The sequence below is a fragment of the Apodemus sylvaticus genome, chromosome 22 (genome assembly GCF_947179515.1).
Source record: "Apodemus sylvaticus chromosome 22, mApoSyl1.1, whole genome shotgun sequence".
In the NCBI taxonomy this organism is placed as follows: Eukaryota; Metazoa; Chordata; class Mammalia; order Rodentia; family Muridae; genus Apodemus; species Apodemus sylvaticus.
In genome coordinates, this window is record NC_067493.1 from 5,556,990 (window position 1) to 5,573,289 (window position 16,300).

The window sequence follows — 16,300 nt, forward strand, 5'->3', positions numbered from 1 at the left end:
TGCATCCAGCCTCCTGGAATGTTGTCATTTCCTGTCTTCTATTTTATGAATTAAAGTGGGCTGGGAGTTTGAATGTGCGTGTTGGTGTGAGGTCTGGCAGAGGCGGGAAGGAGGTGAGCGCATGCATTTAGCGACTGCTGCGATTGCTGAGCTTCCCGGGCTCTGAGCAGCCCGGCCTGGAATTGTGGAACGGGACCGCATTCCCATGCGCATCCGGATGAAGATAGTGTTCCATGCTGTGGGTGTCTGTGAGCTCTCAAGTCACACCGCACTATCCTCCTGTCGTCTCCACAGAAGCAGTCTGTAAGTTTGGAGAGGCCGGGCAAGACGCGGGCTTCCCGCTCTGTAAAGTTTACAGTGGGACGGAGTCCAAACTCTCTCTGTGCTCTGGGCAGGGACAGTGGACGGGCAAGGCACGGGCTTCCCGCTCTGGAAAGTTTGCAGCGGGGCCGAGTGCAAACCCTCTCTGTGCTACTCCAGGCAGGGACAATGGCCGGGCAAGGAGCAAGCTTCCCGCTCTGCTTTGGAAAGTTTGCAGCAGGGCAGAGTGCAAACTCTCTCTGTGCTCCAAGTGTGGACAGTGTACGGGCAAGGCGCAGGCTTCCCGCTATGGAAAGGTTGCAGCGGGGCAGAGTGCAAACTCTCTCTGTGCTGTGGGCAGGGACAGTGGACTGGCAAGGCGTGGGCTTCCCGCTCTGGAAAGTTTGCAGTGGGGCGGAGTGCAAACACTCTCTGTGTTCCTCCAGGCAGGGACAGTGGCAGGGCAAGGCGCGGGCTTCCGGCTCTGCTCTGGAAAGTTTGCAGCAGGGCAGAGAGCAAACCCTCTCTGTGCTCCTCCAGGCAGGGACAGTGGCTGGGCAAGGCACAGGTTTCCCACTCTGGAAAGTTGGCAGTGGGGCGGAGTGCAAACCAGCTCTGTGCTCCTCCAGGCGGGCACAGTGGCCTCCTAGCACAACCCTCCTGTGGGAATGGAAGCCGAGCCTGGTCGCCATGGATCGCTGGGCTGTGCGCCTGGCCCTGGCTTCTGGCTGTGAGCTGGTGAGACAGGTAGGGAATTCACAGGCCAATAAACTGCATCCTGATCCTTAATGACACAGGCTGGGCTGTGAAACGACAAAGACCTGGTAGAGTTTACAGAGGTCTGGGCTGGCACTTTCCCAAGGAACATAAATAATCAGGTTGGAGCTGGCTGGTGTCAAAGGCTGTGGGATGGACGGGGCTAGGTCCCAGGCTATTTTTTTTTCTTTAGTTTTGTTAGTTATTTATGTAGTAGTTATTTATATTGTTTTCCTTTGATGCATGCTGTTTTGATTATTTTGCAGGAAAGACACTTTTCTACAATCTGTTTGATATTTTGGGTGCTTCTTTTACATTAACAGGCACCTCCATTAGTTTAAGAAAGTTTTCATTTATGATTTTATTGGAAATATTTTCTAGACATTTATGCTAATTGAGCGTTTTCCCTGTTGCTGTGCATCTTGAATGCTTCTCTGTGTCCTGCTCTGAGCTCTGCTGTTGTGTGCTGTGAGGGGACATCAGGGAAGCTCTGAAATCAAGACATGGTGAGTACACAATATCTGCCCACAATGGGGAGGAACATGCGGCTGAGCAGTGGGAGCTGGGGTGGTGGGTCCTCTATGGGGTTGGATCAGAAGCATCAGCCAGATGTGACTTCCTGTGAGGTTTCTAGTGGTTCTTCTTACTTGCAATTTCAGCCCATGACCTCTGAATAACTTCAGTATCATGGCTGATTGTAATTCTGTCCAAAACATCTGGACCAGTTGCTTTTTTGTAACAGCATGGGTGGTTTCTATGACTATGCATCACCTGTGTCCAGAACTTTTTGTCTATTATAATATACATTAAGAAGGCAGGAATAGGCCTGGAGAGATGGCTCAGAGGTTAACAGCTCTGGCTGTTCCAACACAGGTCAGGAGTTCAATTCTTAGCAACAACGTGGTGGCTCATAACCAAAGGAAATGGAATTTTTTGCTCTCTTCTGCTCTGCAGGAATATATGGAGAGATAATATTGTATAAGTAATGAATTAATTCCTTAAAAATAAGACAATAGGTATGAATCTAATAATTCTGATATGTTTAGTGTTTTGATTATTATGTGGCAAAGGGACTTTTTCTCACTCTGTTTGGTATTGTTGATGCTTCTTGTACGTTACTAGGCATCTTCTTTAGTTTAAGAAAGTTTTCATTTATGATTTTATTGGAAATATTTTCCAGACCTTTATCATCATCAACTTCTTCTTCTTCTTCTTCTTCTCCTCCTCCTCCTCCTCCTCCTCCTCCTCCTCCTCCTCCTCCTCTTCCTTCTCCTCCTCCTCCTCCTCCTCCTCCTCCTCCTCCTCCTCCTCCTCCTCCTCCTCCTCCTCCTCCTCCTCCTCCTCCTCCTCCTCCTTCTCCTTCTTCTTCTTCTTCTTCTTCTTCTTCTTCTTCTTCTTCTTCTTCTTCTTCTTCTTCTTCTTCTTCTTCTTTTTCTTCTTCTTCTTCTGTTGCTGCTGCTGCTTCTGCTGCTTCTGCTGCTTCTGCTGCTTCTCCTCCTTCTCCTCCGTCTCCTCCTCCTCCTCTTCCTCCTTCTTCTCCTCTTTCTCCTCCTCCTCCTCCTTCCCTTTTCCAATCGTTTGTGATTTGGCCTTCTCATAAATTGCAGAACTCTTTGTGGGTTAGTACCAGGAAAGTTTATAATACAGATTTTTTGACCACTGTATCTATTTTTTTTCTTTTTTAATTAGATATATTCTTTATTTACATTTCAAACTTTTTCTGCTGTCCTTGAGCCCCCCACTCCTGAAAATCCATTAAGCCATCTCACTTCCCCAATCAACCCTCCCCTGCCCTCTGTCCTGGTAATCCTCTACACTGTGATATCAAATCTTTCCAGGTCCAAGTGCCTCTCCTCCCTTTGGTGTCTCTAACAAGACCGTCCTCTGCTGCCGATGTGTTTGGAGACATGAGTAATTCCATGTGTACTCTTTGGTTGATGATTTTGTCCCTGGGAGCTCTGGGAGTACTGGGTGACTCATTGCTGTTCCTTCTGTGGCACTGCAAAGCCCTTCAGCTCTTTGGATCCTTTCTCTAACTCCCCATTGCAGACAAGTGATATCTCACAATTATTAACAGGAGCTATACAAAATAGTCCGTCCAACTCTAGTGCTTTAAATATTATTATAAATACCAAGTCTTTTGTGTCTTTTACTTGGAATACTTATCATTCAATTGTGGTAAAAAAAATAAATAATAATATTTACCACAAAAAGGTGGCTTTAATTATTGTTTCTGTCCAATGATTGGGATGAAAAATAAGATTGCCAATGATACTCAGTAGTCCTGGCTCTTTTTCTTTCTGGAAAATATGCTTTCAGAAAGCTTTTTAAGAAGATAAAATGATGACCTTGAACTCCAACTATATAGGATCAGAGTAGAAGACATAGAAGTCTCTCTATATAAATACTTCTTTTTTAAGACTGTTAAATCTTAACAGGAAAAGTTAAAATAGTTTTAACAAATAAATCCACAATTTATTGTCAGAATATTAATTCAGGAGTGGGGAATAAAATATTTTTATTCCCCATTTCCTTTGATTTTTTTTTAATTTGTTTTTTTTCGAGACAGGGTTTCTCTGTATAGCCCTGGCTGTCCGGAAACTCACTCTGTAGACCAGGCTTGCCTTGAACTCAGAAATCCACCTGCCTCTGCCTCCCAGAGTGCTGGGATTACAGGCGTGCGCCACCACCACCCGGCCTTATTCCCCATTTCTAAGATTCAATGATACCACGTTTTAAAATTATCATAGTTTATCAAAGGATAAAAGGTAAAATTATTGTTTTTCCCTAAAGAAAATTGACAAAGCATTTCTTTAAAAAAAGATTTATTTATTTATTTCATGTATGTGAGCATAATATCCCTGTCTTTAGACACAGAAGAAGAGGGCATATGATCCTGTGACATATTGTAGTGATCCACCTTGTGGTTGCTGGGAATTGAACTCAGAACCTCTCAAAGAGCAGTCAGTGCTCTTAAATGCTGAGCCTTCTCTCCAGCCCTGAAGTACATTCTATACATCAAAACAATTTACTCAGTATGACTTTAGACAAATTCACATGACCTAATTTGTTATTCCCCCTACAAATTATAGAAATACTGGCCACCCATGTCCTCTCATTTCACAGAGGTTTAATAACATTTAAAAAGGCCTTCTGTGATTATATTAATTCAAGGGAGTTGAAGATATGAAAATGGTTGTTGTTTAATTTAGACAATAAGTCAGAAGCCCTGTGCTGATATTTCTATCTTAGTATATTTATTGGTTTTTAATGAGGCATTTTGGGAAATAAATACTGTTTAAATTATTGAAGTGTTTTTGTCTATATAAATATTTACACATGTATATTTCATTTTCAAAAGCACTCATGTATCATTCTTACATTGCCTGAATACAATGCCCAATATGAAGAATAAATCCTGGTCTAGGAAAACAAAAATATTTAAAACTAATTTAGAACCCTAAGGGATAGTGACCAAGTTGTGTACTAGAATTGGGATAGGGTTCATAGAGATATCACTGTGACCAGATCTGTATGTTTACATATATCAGGTACTTAAAAGTAGACAGTACAATTTAAATATATATCCTCATGTTACCCATTACAAATAAAGATTCAAAGATATAATATCATTTCATATTTATTTTACCTGTGGCGATTTATTGATACATTTGTCTATTCATATTAATTTTTAAGTTTTATTTATTCTGAATAAAAATAACTTAGTCAAAGTTAACCAGTTTACTTTACTTGTAATCTGTTTGGTACTAAGAAAAAGATGTGAAGAATAAACCATGATCCCATGTGGATATTCTATACATAAGTAATAAAAGACAAATTTCATTAAGCTATGAATTTATGTTTATTGCTTGTGTAAGATTTTTTTCCATAATTTTCATTGATCATTTTGTGAAAACTTCACAAAAAATCTTTAGTAAGCATATTTTTAATTTGGACAGAAAGTAAACCATACATATCTAGAGCAGAAGAGTACTGAAGGCCATTTTATCACTGAGGGGAATTAGCTGCATAAATAACTGACACTGAGACCCAACACAGGGTAGCACAGATATTCTTTGCTGGCAGCAGTCGTTCTTGCCCTTGGCAACTTGTCCCTTGATTATCTGTTTGATTTTGTGACTATCAGAGACATCACTTCCTTTTTCAGTATGCTTGTTTGGAAGAGGTATGGATAAACTTTTAGGTTCTTTAGAGAAACCATTGAGTGAATAAGGTAGAAGCTATCAGAGTAAAAACAGAAGAAAACATTAAGATATAAAATGAATAGCTTACAGTTGTGGTATTTTGAGTAATTGGGTTCCTATTGACTCAGTGAGACCACCAAGAGTAATGATGGAGACCATTTTGTCTTGTACCATTTGGTTATATTTACTAAAGATGTGGTGAAGACAAATGGCCCATGCAATACTTATGATATTACCAAAAAGGGGCACCAAGTCCCATGATTTTGTACATCTTATGAGGATCCCCAGATGAAACTTAGAAAAACTAGTGGAGTAGTGGTTGTCTGTTGTCTGTGAACAGGACTTCATAATAATGCAAAGATATTTCCCATCTGGGAATTCTAGGTTCATGGATAATTCACTTTCCACTTTCACTGGCACAGGAAAGATTTTGATATTATAAAAAATGAGGACTAGGAAGGCAGATGAGCAAAAAGAGAGAAACTGAGTTCACATACAACAACAAACAAATCCTTTGACCTGATCCTGAGACTGACCACAACCCTAACATTTCTTCGTTGTGTAACAGGGATACGATTGACTCAGTGGGACCATCAAGAATAATGGTGGCCATCTTAACCTTAACCATGAGCCTAGCCCTGGGACCTTTACTAAATCTATAATCCTATCTTAACCCCTTAATTTCCTAAGCATCCTAACCCTAACAACCCTTGTCCTGATCCTAACCATAACCCCCTAATCCCCTAACCCTAACTCTCACCCTGCTTACTCTGGGGGATGTTTCTTAATTATACCTTTTGAAGTGAGAAACCATTTCTTAATCTTGATCTTTTGAGCGATTCTGATCCACTTTTGATCTAGGCTATATGTGTTTTTTGCACCCTACCTATAGAAGTGTCATGAAAAAGCAGTTCTTTTGTTTTGGTACTTGTACAATTTAATTTTATAAAAGAAAGGTGATTTCTTTGTTTGTTTTTTAAACTGGTATTAGGAAATACTTATATCTTAAATACACTGGTATACACTGAAGATCAGCTGTAATATCCTGCAACATGAAATCCACCAGTCCTTGATTTTTCTAACTCCCCTTGGCTGACAGCGTTTATCAGGACATTCTGTTAACTACCCTTTCTCTATACATAGAAAGATTCGTTTTTCTCTATGATTTCAGATAGGCTTATCTAGAAAATCTGTACTAATCCAACTGTATTTTGTTTTTTAATTTGTCACTGTTGAAAATGTGCTGACTAGTAATACTGCTCAAGAGTGTTTCCATTATGTTTCCCTTATATTTCTTACTTTTCTTATGGGGTTGTTTGAGAAGGGAGCTTCAGTTTCCCTGAGCCCAGGATTTAGACAAAACAAAACAAAACAAACAAACAAAAAAACCCACTTGGTTTGTTTTTGTTATTTTTTCTTTCTTTCTTTCTTTTTTTTTTTTTGGAGACAAGTGTTTCTCTGTATAGCAGAGGCTGACCTGGACCTCACTCTGTAGACCCGGCTGGTGTTATATTGGATCATCAATTCCTGGGTCAGATTGATACATCCAATGAACCTGCAGTAATGGTATAGGCAAACTTTTCATCATTATTATGGAAAGAAGACAAGTGCTTTGAGGAAACCTCAGGCACAGGTCCTGGTAAAGGCAGGGTCCTGGCTTCAGAGGGGGAGAGGCAGGAAGCTGACCAGCCTAAGCTGGAATGTTGTTCCTCCCTCAGGGCTGTGTGGGGGTGTGATGCCTCTTGATATCTTATTTCAAATGTTAATGGAATGCAAACCACTCCTGAGATCTTAAGTAGGTGTGGTCCTGATAGGAAGCACTCTTTAACCTGAGGAGGGCTAAGACTCACTGGCCAATCAAAGGGCACCAGGCAGACCTGTTAGGCAGAAAAAGAGGTGGGATCTTCAGGGTGCCTTTTGGTGTGTTCCCTGTGGCTGTGCAGTTTGAATGATTCTCTGTGTCCTGCTCTGAGCTCTGCTGTTGTTTGCTGTGAGGGGGACCTCAGGGAAACGCTGAAATCAAGACATGGTGAGCACAAGATATCTGCCCACAATGGGAAGGAACATGCGGCTGAGATGTATGCATTGGGGTGGTGGGTCCACTATGGGGTTGGATCAGAAACATCAGCCAGATGTGACCAAGTATGAGGTTTGTAGTGATGCTTCTAACCTGCTAGTTCAGGCAATGACCTCTTAATAACTTCAGTATCACGGCTGATTGTAATTCTGTCCAAAATATCTGGACTAGTTGCTTTCTTATAGAAGCTTGGGTGGGTTTTGTGACTATGCAGCAACTGTGTCCAAAGCTTTTTGTCTTTTACAATATACATTAAGAAGGCAGGATTAGGCCTGGAGAGATGGCTCAGAGGTGAAGAGCTCTGGCTGTTCTTACACAGGCCATGAGTTCAATTCTCAGCAGCCACATGGTGTTCCATGATCATATGTAATGGGACCTGGTGGACTCTTCTGACCTGCAATAATACATGCAGGGAGAACATTGCATAAGGAATGAATTTATTCCTTAAAAAAAGAACACAGATATGAATCTAATATTTCTGATTTCAAACATTACTAGTTTTTCTTTTGCTTGGTTTGTTAATTTTTTTCTGCTATATTTTTTTTTGTTTATTTAACTAATATGTTTATTGATTTGATTATGATGTGGCAAACGTCTCTTTCCCAATCTGGTATTTTTGATGCTTCTTGTGCATTAATAGACACCTTCCTTTAGTCAATGAAAGCTTTCATTTGTGGTTTTCTTGGAAATATTATCTTTATGCTGATTTTCTTCTTCTTCTTCTTCTTCTTCTTCTTCTTCTTCTTCTTCTTCTTCTTCTTCTTCTTCTTCTTCTTCTCCTCCTCCTCCTCCTCCTCCTCCTCCTCCTCCTCCTCCTCCCCCTCCTCTTCCTCCTCTTTCTCTAACATATATTGAGAAAGTAAAACACACAAGAACTCTGATACAAAAGAGGTTGTTTGTGGAAAAGAAAAGGAGTGAAAGCCTGAGGATGGTGACTTATTTTCCTGGCTGACCTGTTAGGCAGAAAAAGAGGTGGGATCTTCAGGGTGCCTTTTGGTGTGTTCCCTGTGGCTGTGCAGTTTGAATGATTCTCTGTGTCCTGCTCTGAGCTCTGCTGTTGTTTGCTGTGAGGGGGACCTCAGGGAAACGCTGAAATCAAGACATGGTGAGCACAAGATATCTGCCCACAATGGGAAGGAACATGCGGCTGAGATGTATGCATTGGGGTGGTGGGTCCACTATGGGGTTGGATCAGAAACATCAGCCAGATGTGACCAAGTATGAGGTTTGTAGTGATGCTTCTAACCTGCTAGTTCAGGCAATGACCTCTTAATAACTTCAGTATCACGGCTGATTGTAATTCTGTCCAAAATATCTGGACTAGTTGCTTTCTTATAGAAGCTTGGGTGGGTTTTGTGACTATGCAGCAACTGTGTCCAAAGCTTTTTGTCTTTTACAATATACATTAAGAAGGCAGGATTAGGTCTGGAGAGATGGCTCAGAGGTGAAGAGCTCTGGCTGTTCTTACACAGGCCATGAGTTCAATTCTCAGCAGCCACATGGTGTTCCATGATCATATGTAATGGGACCTGGTGGACTCTTCTGACCTGCAATAATACATGCAGGGAGAACATTGCATAAGGAATGAATTTATTCCTTAAAAAAAGAACACAGATATGAATCTAATATTTCTGATTTCAAACATTACTAGTTTTTCTTTTGCTTGGTTTGTTAATTTTTTTCTGCTATATTTTTTTTTTGTTTCTTTAACTAATATGTTTATTGATTTGATTATGATGTGGCAAACGTCTCTTTCCCAATCTGGTATTTTTGATGCTTCTTGTGCATTAATAGACACCTTCCTTTAGTCAATGAAAGCTTTCATTTGTGGTTTTCTTGGAAATATTTTCTTTATGCTGATTTTCTTCTTCTTCTTCTTCTTCTTCTTCTTCTTCTTCTTCTTCTTCTTCTTCTTCTTCTTCTTCTTCTTCTTCTTCTTCTTCTTCTTCTTCTCCTCCTCCTCCTCCTCCTCCTCCTCCTCCCCCTCCTCTTCCTCCTCTTTCTCTAACATATATTGAGAAAGTAAAACACACAAGAACTCTGATACAAAAGAGGTTGTTTGTGGAAAAGAAAAGGAGTGAAAGCCTGAGGATGGTGACTTATTTTCCTGGCTGGTATTACATATCTTTCTATGCTGGTCCTAGATATTTGCATTTTTGGTGATTATTGGTCTAGGTACTAGTGTCTCAGTTTGTCTTGTTTTTGTGGGAGTGTTATTCCTGTGTTACAGTTTTCTTTGTAGATTTTTAGAGTGTTGGCTGAGTGCTGGCTCTTTTACTGACCTGTTTCTTATGTTCAAGAGAGATTGCTTGTTGATGTTGGAAGCTAGGAGAGGAGGTGGGCCGGGTAAGAAAATCCTAGCAATCAATAAGGAAACATAATCAGGAGAGAGGTGAAGTTGATAGCATTTCAACCTTTCAGAGCTACAGTCATCTGAAGGATGAAGTGAGTACAAACATGCATTTCCCTTTGGGTTTGGGATAGTTCACTTAGGATGATAGTATTTAGCTGTATCCATTTGCCTGCAAGATTCATAATGTTCTTGTTTTTACTAGCTGAATAGAATTCCGTTTTGTAAATGAGCCACATAGTCTTTATCCAAATTTTGGTTGAGGGACATCTTGATTTTTTTCACTTTCTAGCTGTTATAAGTGGACCAGGTGAGGCAGAGTCCATCACCTTAGAAGGCAAACTTATGAGGATCTTTTATATGGTGTGGCTTCTGAAAACTGATAGATGATAAATTCGAGTTCCTGGATTCTTCCTGTATGGTTTCAATTTGGCCAGAATCCAGCCATCTTTTGGCAGAGTCAGAGCCATGGGAAGACTCCATTAGAGTTCATTGCACTGAAATTATGAAGATGATTCTTGAGTTGCATTTTGCAAGCACAGCTTGTTGAGAAAACTAAGGCATTGGTAAATCAGCCATGGAGAGATGTATACAAGGAAAGGATGTACCAAGCTGTTACAAGAGGTGACCTTCAAGATTTTGCCTGTGTGTCAGAAGAGACTTTAGATGTTTGAACAGTGTAGGAGTTGCGGCAGACTGTTAGGATCCCTGAAGAAAGACTGAATGCATTTTCATCACAGGATGAATATTTGCCCATAGTGTCAAGGGTCAGGATGAAGTTGATTGAAACAAAAAGCTTCTAGGTAGGATGATGTCTTTGGCTGCTTGTCTGTCCTGTCTGGCTTTCTTTGTGAAGCTTGTGGAAGATCTTCTGGTAGGAGCCATTCCAGATACCTTCCAGGATAGTGTTTATAGAATGAAAATTTTATTTTTTCTCTCTTTTTTTGCTTTTCCAATAATTTATATATTCATTGTTACCCTTATCACTATCCCCATTATATGTCCCTTGCTATGGCATAGTCCCTCCCCCAGTCTCCTCTGTTTTTCTTTGAGAGGTTGTGGGGCCCCCAGGTATGCCGAAAATTGGTGCATCAATTCTCTTGTGAGTTAAGTGCATCCTCTCTCACTGAGGCCAGACATGGCAGCCCAGTTAAAGAAAGAGATTGGAAAGATATCCACCCCCCACAGCTATAGGGAAAGCCCTTGCTACAGTTGTTGTTAGACAACCTTATGAGTCTCTATGCTGCACATCTGCTATATATGTGCCAGGGGACTTAGTCCGTCCTGTGTATGCTATTTGGTTTGTGGCTTAATCTCTGAGTGTCCCCATGGGTGCTTGTTACTTGAGTCTCTTGGTCTTCGTGTGGAGTTCCTATCCTCCTCAGGGATTTCAATCTTCCTGCCAACTCTTCCCCAAGATTCCCCAAGGTCCATGCAAGGTTTGACTCTGGATCTGTGCAGACTTTTCAGTCAGCTGTTGGGTGGATCCTCTCAGTAGACAATTAATCAAGGCTTCTGTGTGGGAGCATAACAGAGTGTCATTAATAATGTCATGGATTGGTGCCTGTCCATAGGATGGCACTCTCAAGTAGGGAAAATTTTCATTGGCCATGCCCTCAGTCTCTGCTCCAGATTTTACCCAGCATTTCTTTTAGAGGGGAAACATTGTGTCCTTGGTGTGTTCTGAGTTGTGACTGAAACTGACCCTTCAGCTTTCTTCTCATGCTCCCAAACCTTCACTATATTCTCTTTTGTTAAATCATATAAAATACAATAGATACATTTGCTATTTAGTAATAATCTATTTATTAGTCTGGTTGTTTTATATTTTTTAATTTATTTTATTTTTTGCTTTTATTTTTCAAAACATATTTCTCTGTGAACCTCGTCTGTCCTTAACGTAGGAAGAGAAACCGCAAAAGACACATGTCTTGTGCTTGTAATATAAGCATATTTTTGTGCAGTTTTTCCCTCCACATGTTTAGTGTTGAAATTTGCCCAAATATATAGATTATATTCTATTTCTCATAATGGCATATATTCATGATATCAATATTATCTGAGGATTCAGGTTCATTAGGTTTCACATGAATGCTGTTCTTTCTCAGTCTTGTGTTTGTTCTCAAATGTTTGAATAAATGGAAATATTTTGCCTGTGTGCATGAATATGAAGACCATCTTGTCTCATCTTTAGTGTTGTCAGAGGATAGCCTCGGAACTCCTGATCTTGAAGTAATGAGTAGCTGTTGGTCCCCCATGTGTTTACAAGGAATTTTCCATCATTATGTGGAAGTCCAGCAGGTGCTTTCCAATGCTGAGCTCTCTCTCCTACCCTAAGTTGCTTATTTATGATCAAAATTTATATTACTATTATTTCCATCTGTCCATTTATAACAACTTAAGCATGTATTCTCTTTTAGTAAAATTTTATTAATGCTATAGTTTAACCTGTTACACTTCCTGTTTCTGCCAGATGAATTCAGATGTGCAGTGAATGTATAATTCTTTGCAGGAACTTTAGTAAAGAACTGTGATTTCTATATCACTTTTATTTCCTAGGTTGATTTTTGTATGGATTGAGGGTTTTAAAATATAACTTTTAGTCTCCTAGAACACATTACAAAGGTCATGCCAGTGTCAAGTTATAAGACATACACCAGCCTGTGTCTCTGTGATTAAATACATGAGCAAATACACCCAGCTTGCCCATCATGTTTGTAGTTAGTAATTGTTCATACAATTTTTCAGGTGTGTTCTCAGTACTGTGGATCTGTTTCCCCTGCATGTCCCTCTCAGTTGGCATTTCTCTAGCAAGGCTGTGTCTTATTCAAAGTGTTCAAAAGTGACAGAGGTGTATCTTATAATTAAAGATCCTTCTAAAATGGCACAATGATTATAAATTCTGAGTCAGAAAATAAGCAGAGCAAGCACGAGAATTATGTGAATATATATTTGAGAAAGCATATATTTATTTTCCGGTGATATTAGTATCATGCTTTGTGTTGTACATGTATGGGATATTTAGGATGCCGTGACTTTTGATGATGTGCATGTGAAATTCACTGAGGAGGAGTGGAATTTGCTGAATCCTTCCCAGAAGAGTCTCTACAAAAATGTGATGTTGGAAACCTACCTGAACCTCAAAGCTATAGGTAAGACTGTTATTTTTTTTTCTGAAGGAACCAAATGTTTCTTGGTTATTGACGATCTGCTATTATTTTAATTGTATAAAAATTGAGCTGAATAATTCAGTTTCACTGAATTTTCACTGTAACTATCACGGTGCAGTTAAAATTCACAGTACCTTTAATTTTGCCTATTTTCCAATACTATATCATTCATTTTCTATTACTGTGTTTTAGGCTATAATTGCGAAGAGCATCATCTTGAAGAACATTTTCAAAATAATAGAAGTCATGAAAGGTAATTTTCATGTGCAAACTCTTACAAATTTGTCTCTGGGGAAATTTTAATATCTTATGGAATCTCCAGCAAAAAGCAAAAGTGTAAAATAACAGTCCTTTAAGTGTAGATATGATTATAATATTCTTACAAAACCATGTACTTCAAGATCCAATATCTGATTTGTGTATCCGTTTGATAAGTAGATCCATTAGACCTGTGCTGTGGATCTGCCAATTTGTATAGTCTTACAGTATTTAGAAATTGCACATTGAATAGTGATAAATTTATATCCAAAATATTCTAATAAGCAAATAGTCTATAGAAAATTTGGTGATACTCATATTCTTGTAGAAATATGGTTCATTTTGGTGAGAGGGAATTTTATGAGAATCAAGGATATTGTTGTGGAGAAAAATTAGTCCATATTGCACATGTTATGAGAAACAAAAATTCAAACAGTGTGAATGCAGTGAGTAAACCTTTCATTTATCATTCTTTTTATTAGGTATATCATGTGTCACAATGGATAATAATCATGTGAGCATAGGGATATGGAAAGAAGAAACATAAAAATTTTGTTCTAAAACAAGAAAATATGTAGTATTCTACCTTTGAAAGAAATTAGGAATATGAAATACATTTGCAATTAGTTGGTTTTTTAGCTTTACAGGGACTATCCCAAAATTCATTGTGTAAAAAATCTTTATGCGTACTAGGAATTTGGAAATTCTTCTGTGTGTCCTGATTCCCAGTCACATGTGTTGTAATTCACACTAGAGGAAAAATATGAATACAATCAGTGTTATACAGATCAGAGTTTTTCTAACTTTATTCAGATAGCTAAAATACATCATATAAAAAGAGGGTATTATAAATATGAGCCATGTAATAACCATCACAGGTGTCTTGAACAACTCATGATGAGGGAGTACAAAATGAACATATAATTTGCTAAAACCTTAAGATCTGATGCTTCTTTACCATTAGACAAATTGTAAACATAATTCATATTGATTATATGATTGATCAGAGTAATGAATGTGGTAAAGATTTCACATGTAATAATTATCATTGCAGGCATGTAAGAAGATATACTGGAGTGAAACCCTATGAGTGTAATATATGTGGTAAAGCCTTTACAAGATCAAGTCATCTCCAATATCATAAATCAGCACATACTGGAGAGAAACCTGATGAATGTAATCAATGTGGTAAAGTCTTTGCAGCTCACAGTTATCTACAAAGACATAAAAGAACACATACTGGAGAGAAACCTTATGAGTGCCATCAATGTGGTAAAGCCTTTGCACAGCGCAGTCATCTCCAATATCATAAAAGAACACATACTGGAGAGAAACCATATGAATGTAATCAATGTGGTAAAGCCTTTGCATGTCACAGTAATCTACAAACACATAAAAGAACACATACTGGAGAGAAACCTTATGAATGTAATCAATGTGGTAAAGCCTTTGCACAGCACAGGTATCTCCAAAGACATAAAAGAACACATACTGGAGAGAAACCATATGAATGTAATCAATGTGGTAAAGCCTTTGCACAGCACAGTAATCTCCAATCTCATAAAAGAACACATACTAGAGAGAAACCTTATGAATGTAATCATTGTGGTAAAGCCTTTGCAAGACCCAGTCATCTCCAATATCATAAAAGAACACATACTGGAGAGAAACCTTATGAATGTAATCAATGTGGTAAAGCCTTTACAAGACCCAGTTATCTCCAGTATCATAAAATAACACACAGTGGGCAGAAAACTTACTAATGTAATCAATGTGGTAAAGTGTTTTCACTAGGGATAAGTCTCCAAATTCTGTGTGCTGGAGAGAAACATAATGAAAATGATCATGAATAAAGTGGGAATTAGGAGGGTATCATAGTAGAATATGATAGACATGGGTGCTTGGAATTATTTTCACTCTGGAGATTTTTTTTTTTTTATGTTTTTGCAAAGAAGTTTGCTGCCCTCGTCTGAAGAGTTTCCTTGAGGTTAAGGTAAAGATGTTTACATTAATTGTATTGACAAAATAAGTCACAAAAATCACCGCATAGAATTTGACCTGAAGGTTTTTAACAAGCATAGAAACTAAGAAAGGAAAAATAAAAAAAAGAAAGGTTCAAAATACAAGGCATCATCAGGAAGTTGAATGAAGTTTAATCTTGTGATCAAGGATATTCAATGGCATTAAAGGAATGGTTACATTAGCAAAAGATTGCATTCAGCTAAACTTATGGATTTGCAGTTGTATGAAAGAGAACTGTATCATGTTAGGAATTATTATTACCTGGATACTGTTTTGATGTAGACACATGAAGATACAATTATTTGTCAAATTGCCAAGAGATAGATTTGGATTCTGGGTTCTGAATTTAAAATATAAACAGAAAGGCTTAGTTCCAGGCATGGTGTTACATGCTTTTTAAACCACCATTCACGAGACAGAGTCATGCAGATCTTTGAGATCAAGGTAGATCTCTAAGCAAGTTCCAGGAAAGCCGAGATTACGCAGTGATATATTTGAAATATTGAAAGCTGATGATAATGGAATAGAAGGAGCCATGTTCCAGCCCCAGTAAGCAGCAGAACTCCAAGAATTTTATCATAAAGTGGTGTTGAATATTGTCAGAGAATTTTACATTACCTCATGAGATGATCGATTCTTGGTTTTTCTTACACTTTAATCCCATTTTGTTGAACCATCTATTTTTCTAGAATGAAGCCTTTTTTATTGTTAATGGTGGACAAACTTTTGATGTGTTTTATATTTTATTTTATTTGTTTTATCTTTTAAGTATTTTTGAATCTGTGGTATTAGGCATAATTGGTTTGTAACTCTCTTTTTATCACTCAGTCTTTCCTGACTGGATATATGAGTAATCAGGGGTTCAGAAAATAAATTGACTAATATTTATTTTGTTTCTATATTGTTGAATACACTGAATTCTTGTTAAATCCTCTTTGAAAGTCTGGTAGGACTCTACCCTAAAACTCATAGAAGTGGGCTCATACTGGGGACATATTTTTAATGAATTCTGCTGGTTTCGTGCTATGTGCTTGTGTGAAGCAGCAGCCTCAGCAACAGCGATCATTAAATCAAAATATCGATCAACTCTGAGAAACACTGAAGACGCTCTGTGCCTTGCTGCATCAAATATTCCACCAAGACCTAATTCTTTCTCTGAAAA

At 38.6% G+C, this 16,300-nt stretch overlaps 1 protein-coding gene across 1 annotated transcript in view; it reads left to right on the top strand.

Moving 5' to 3' along the window:
• Nucleotides 1-14,879, top strand: part of LOC127672898 (zinc finger protein 431-like) — a 29,754-nt gene extending 14,875 nt beyond the window's left edge. Inside the window, exon 4 of the mRNA XM_052168331.1 lies at nt 14,320-14,879. Coding sequence (XP_052024291.1) covers nt 14,320-14,879 — 560 coding nt within the window. The remainder of the gene's footprint in view (nt 1-14,319) is intronic.
• The last annotated feature ends 1,421 nt before the right edge of the window (nt 14,880-16,300 follow it).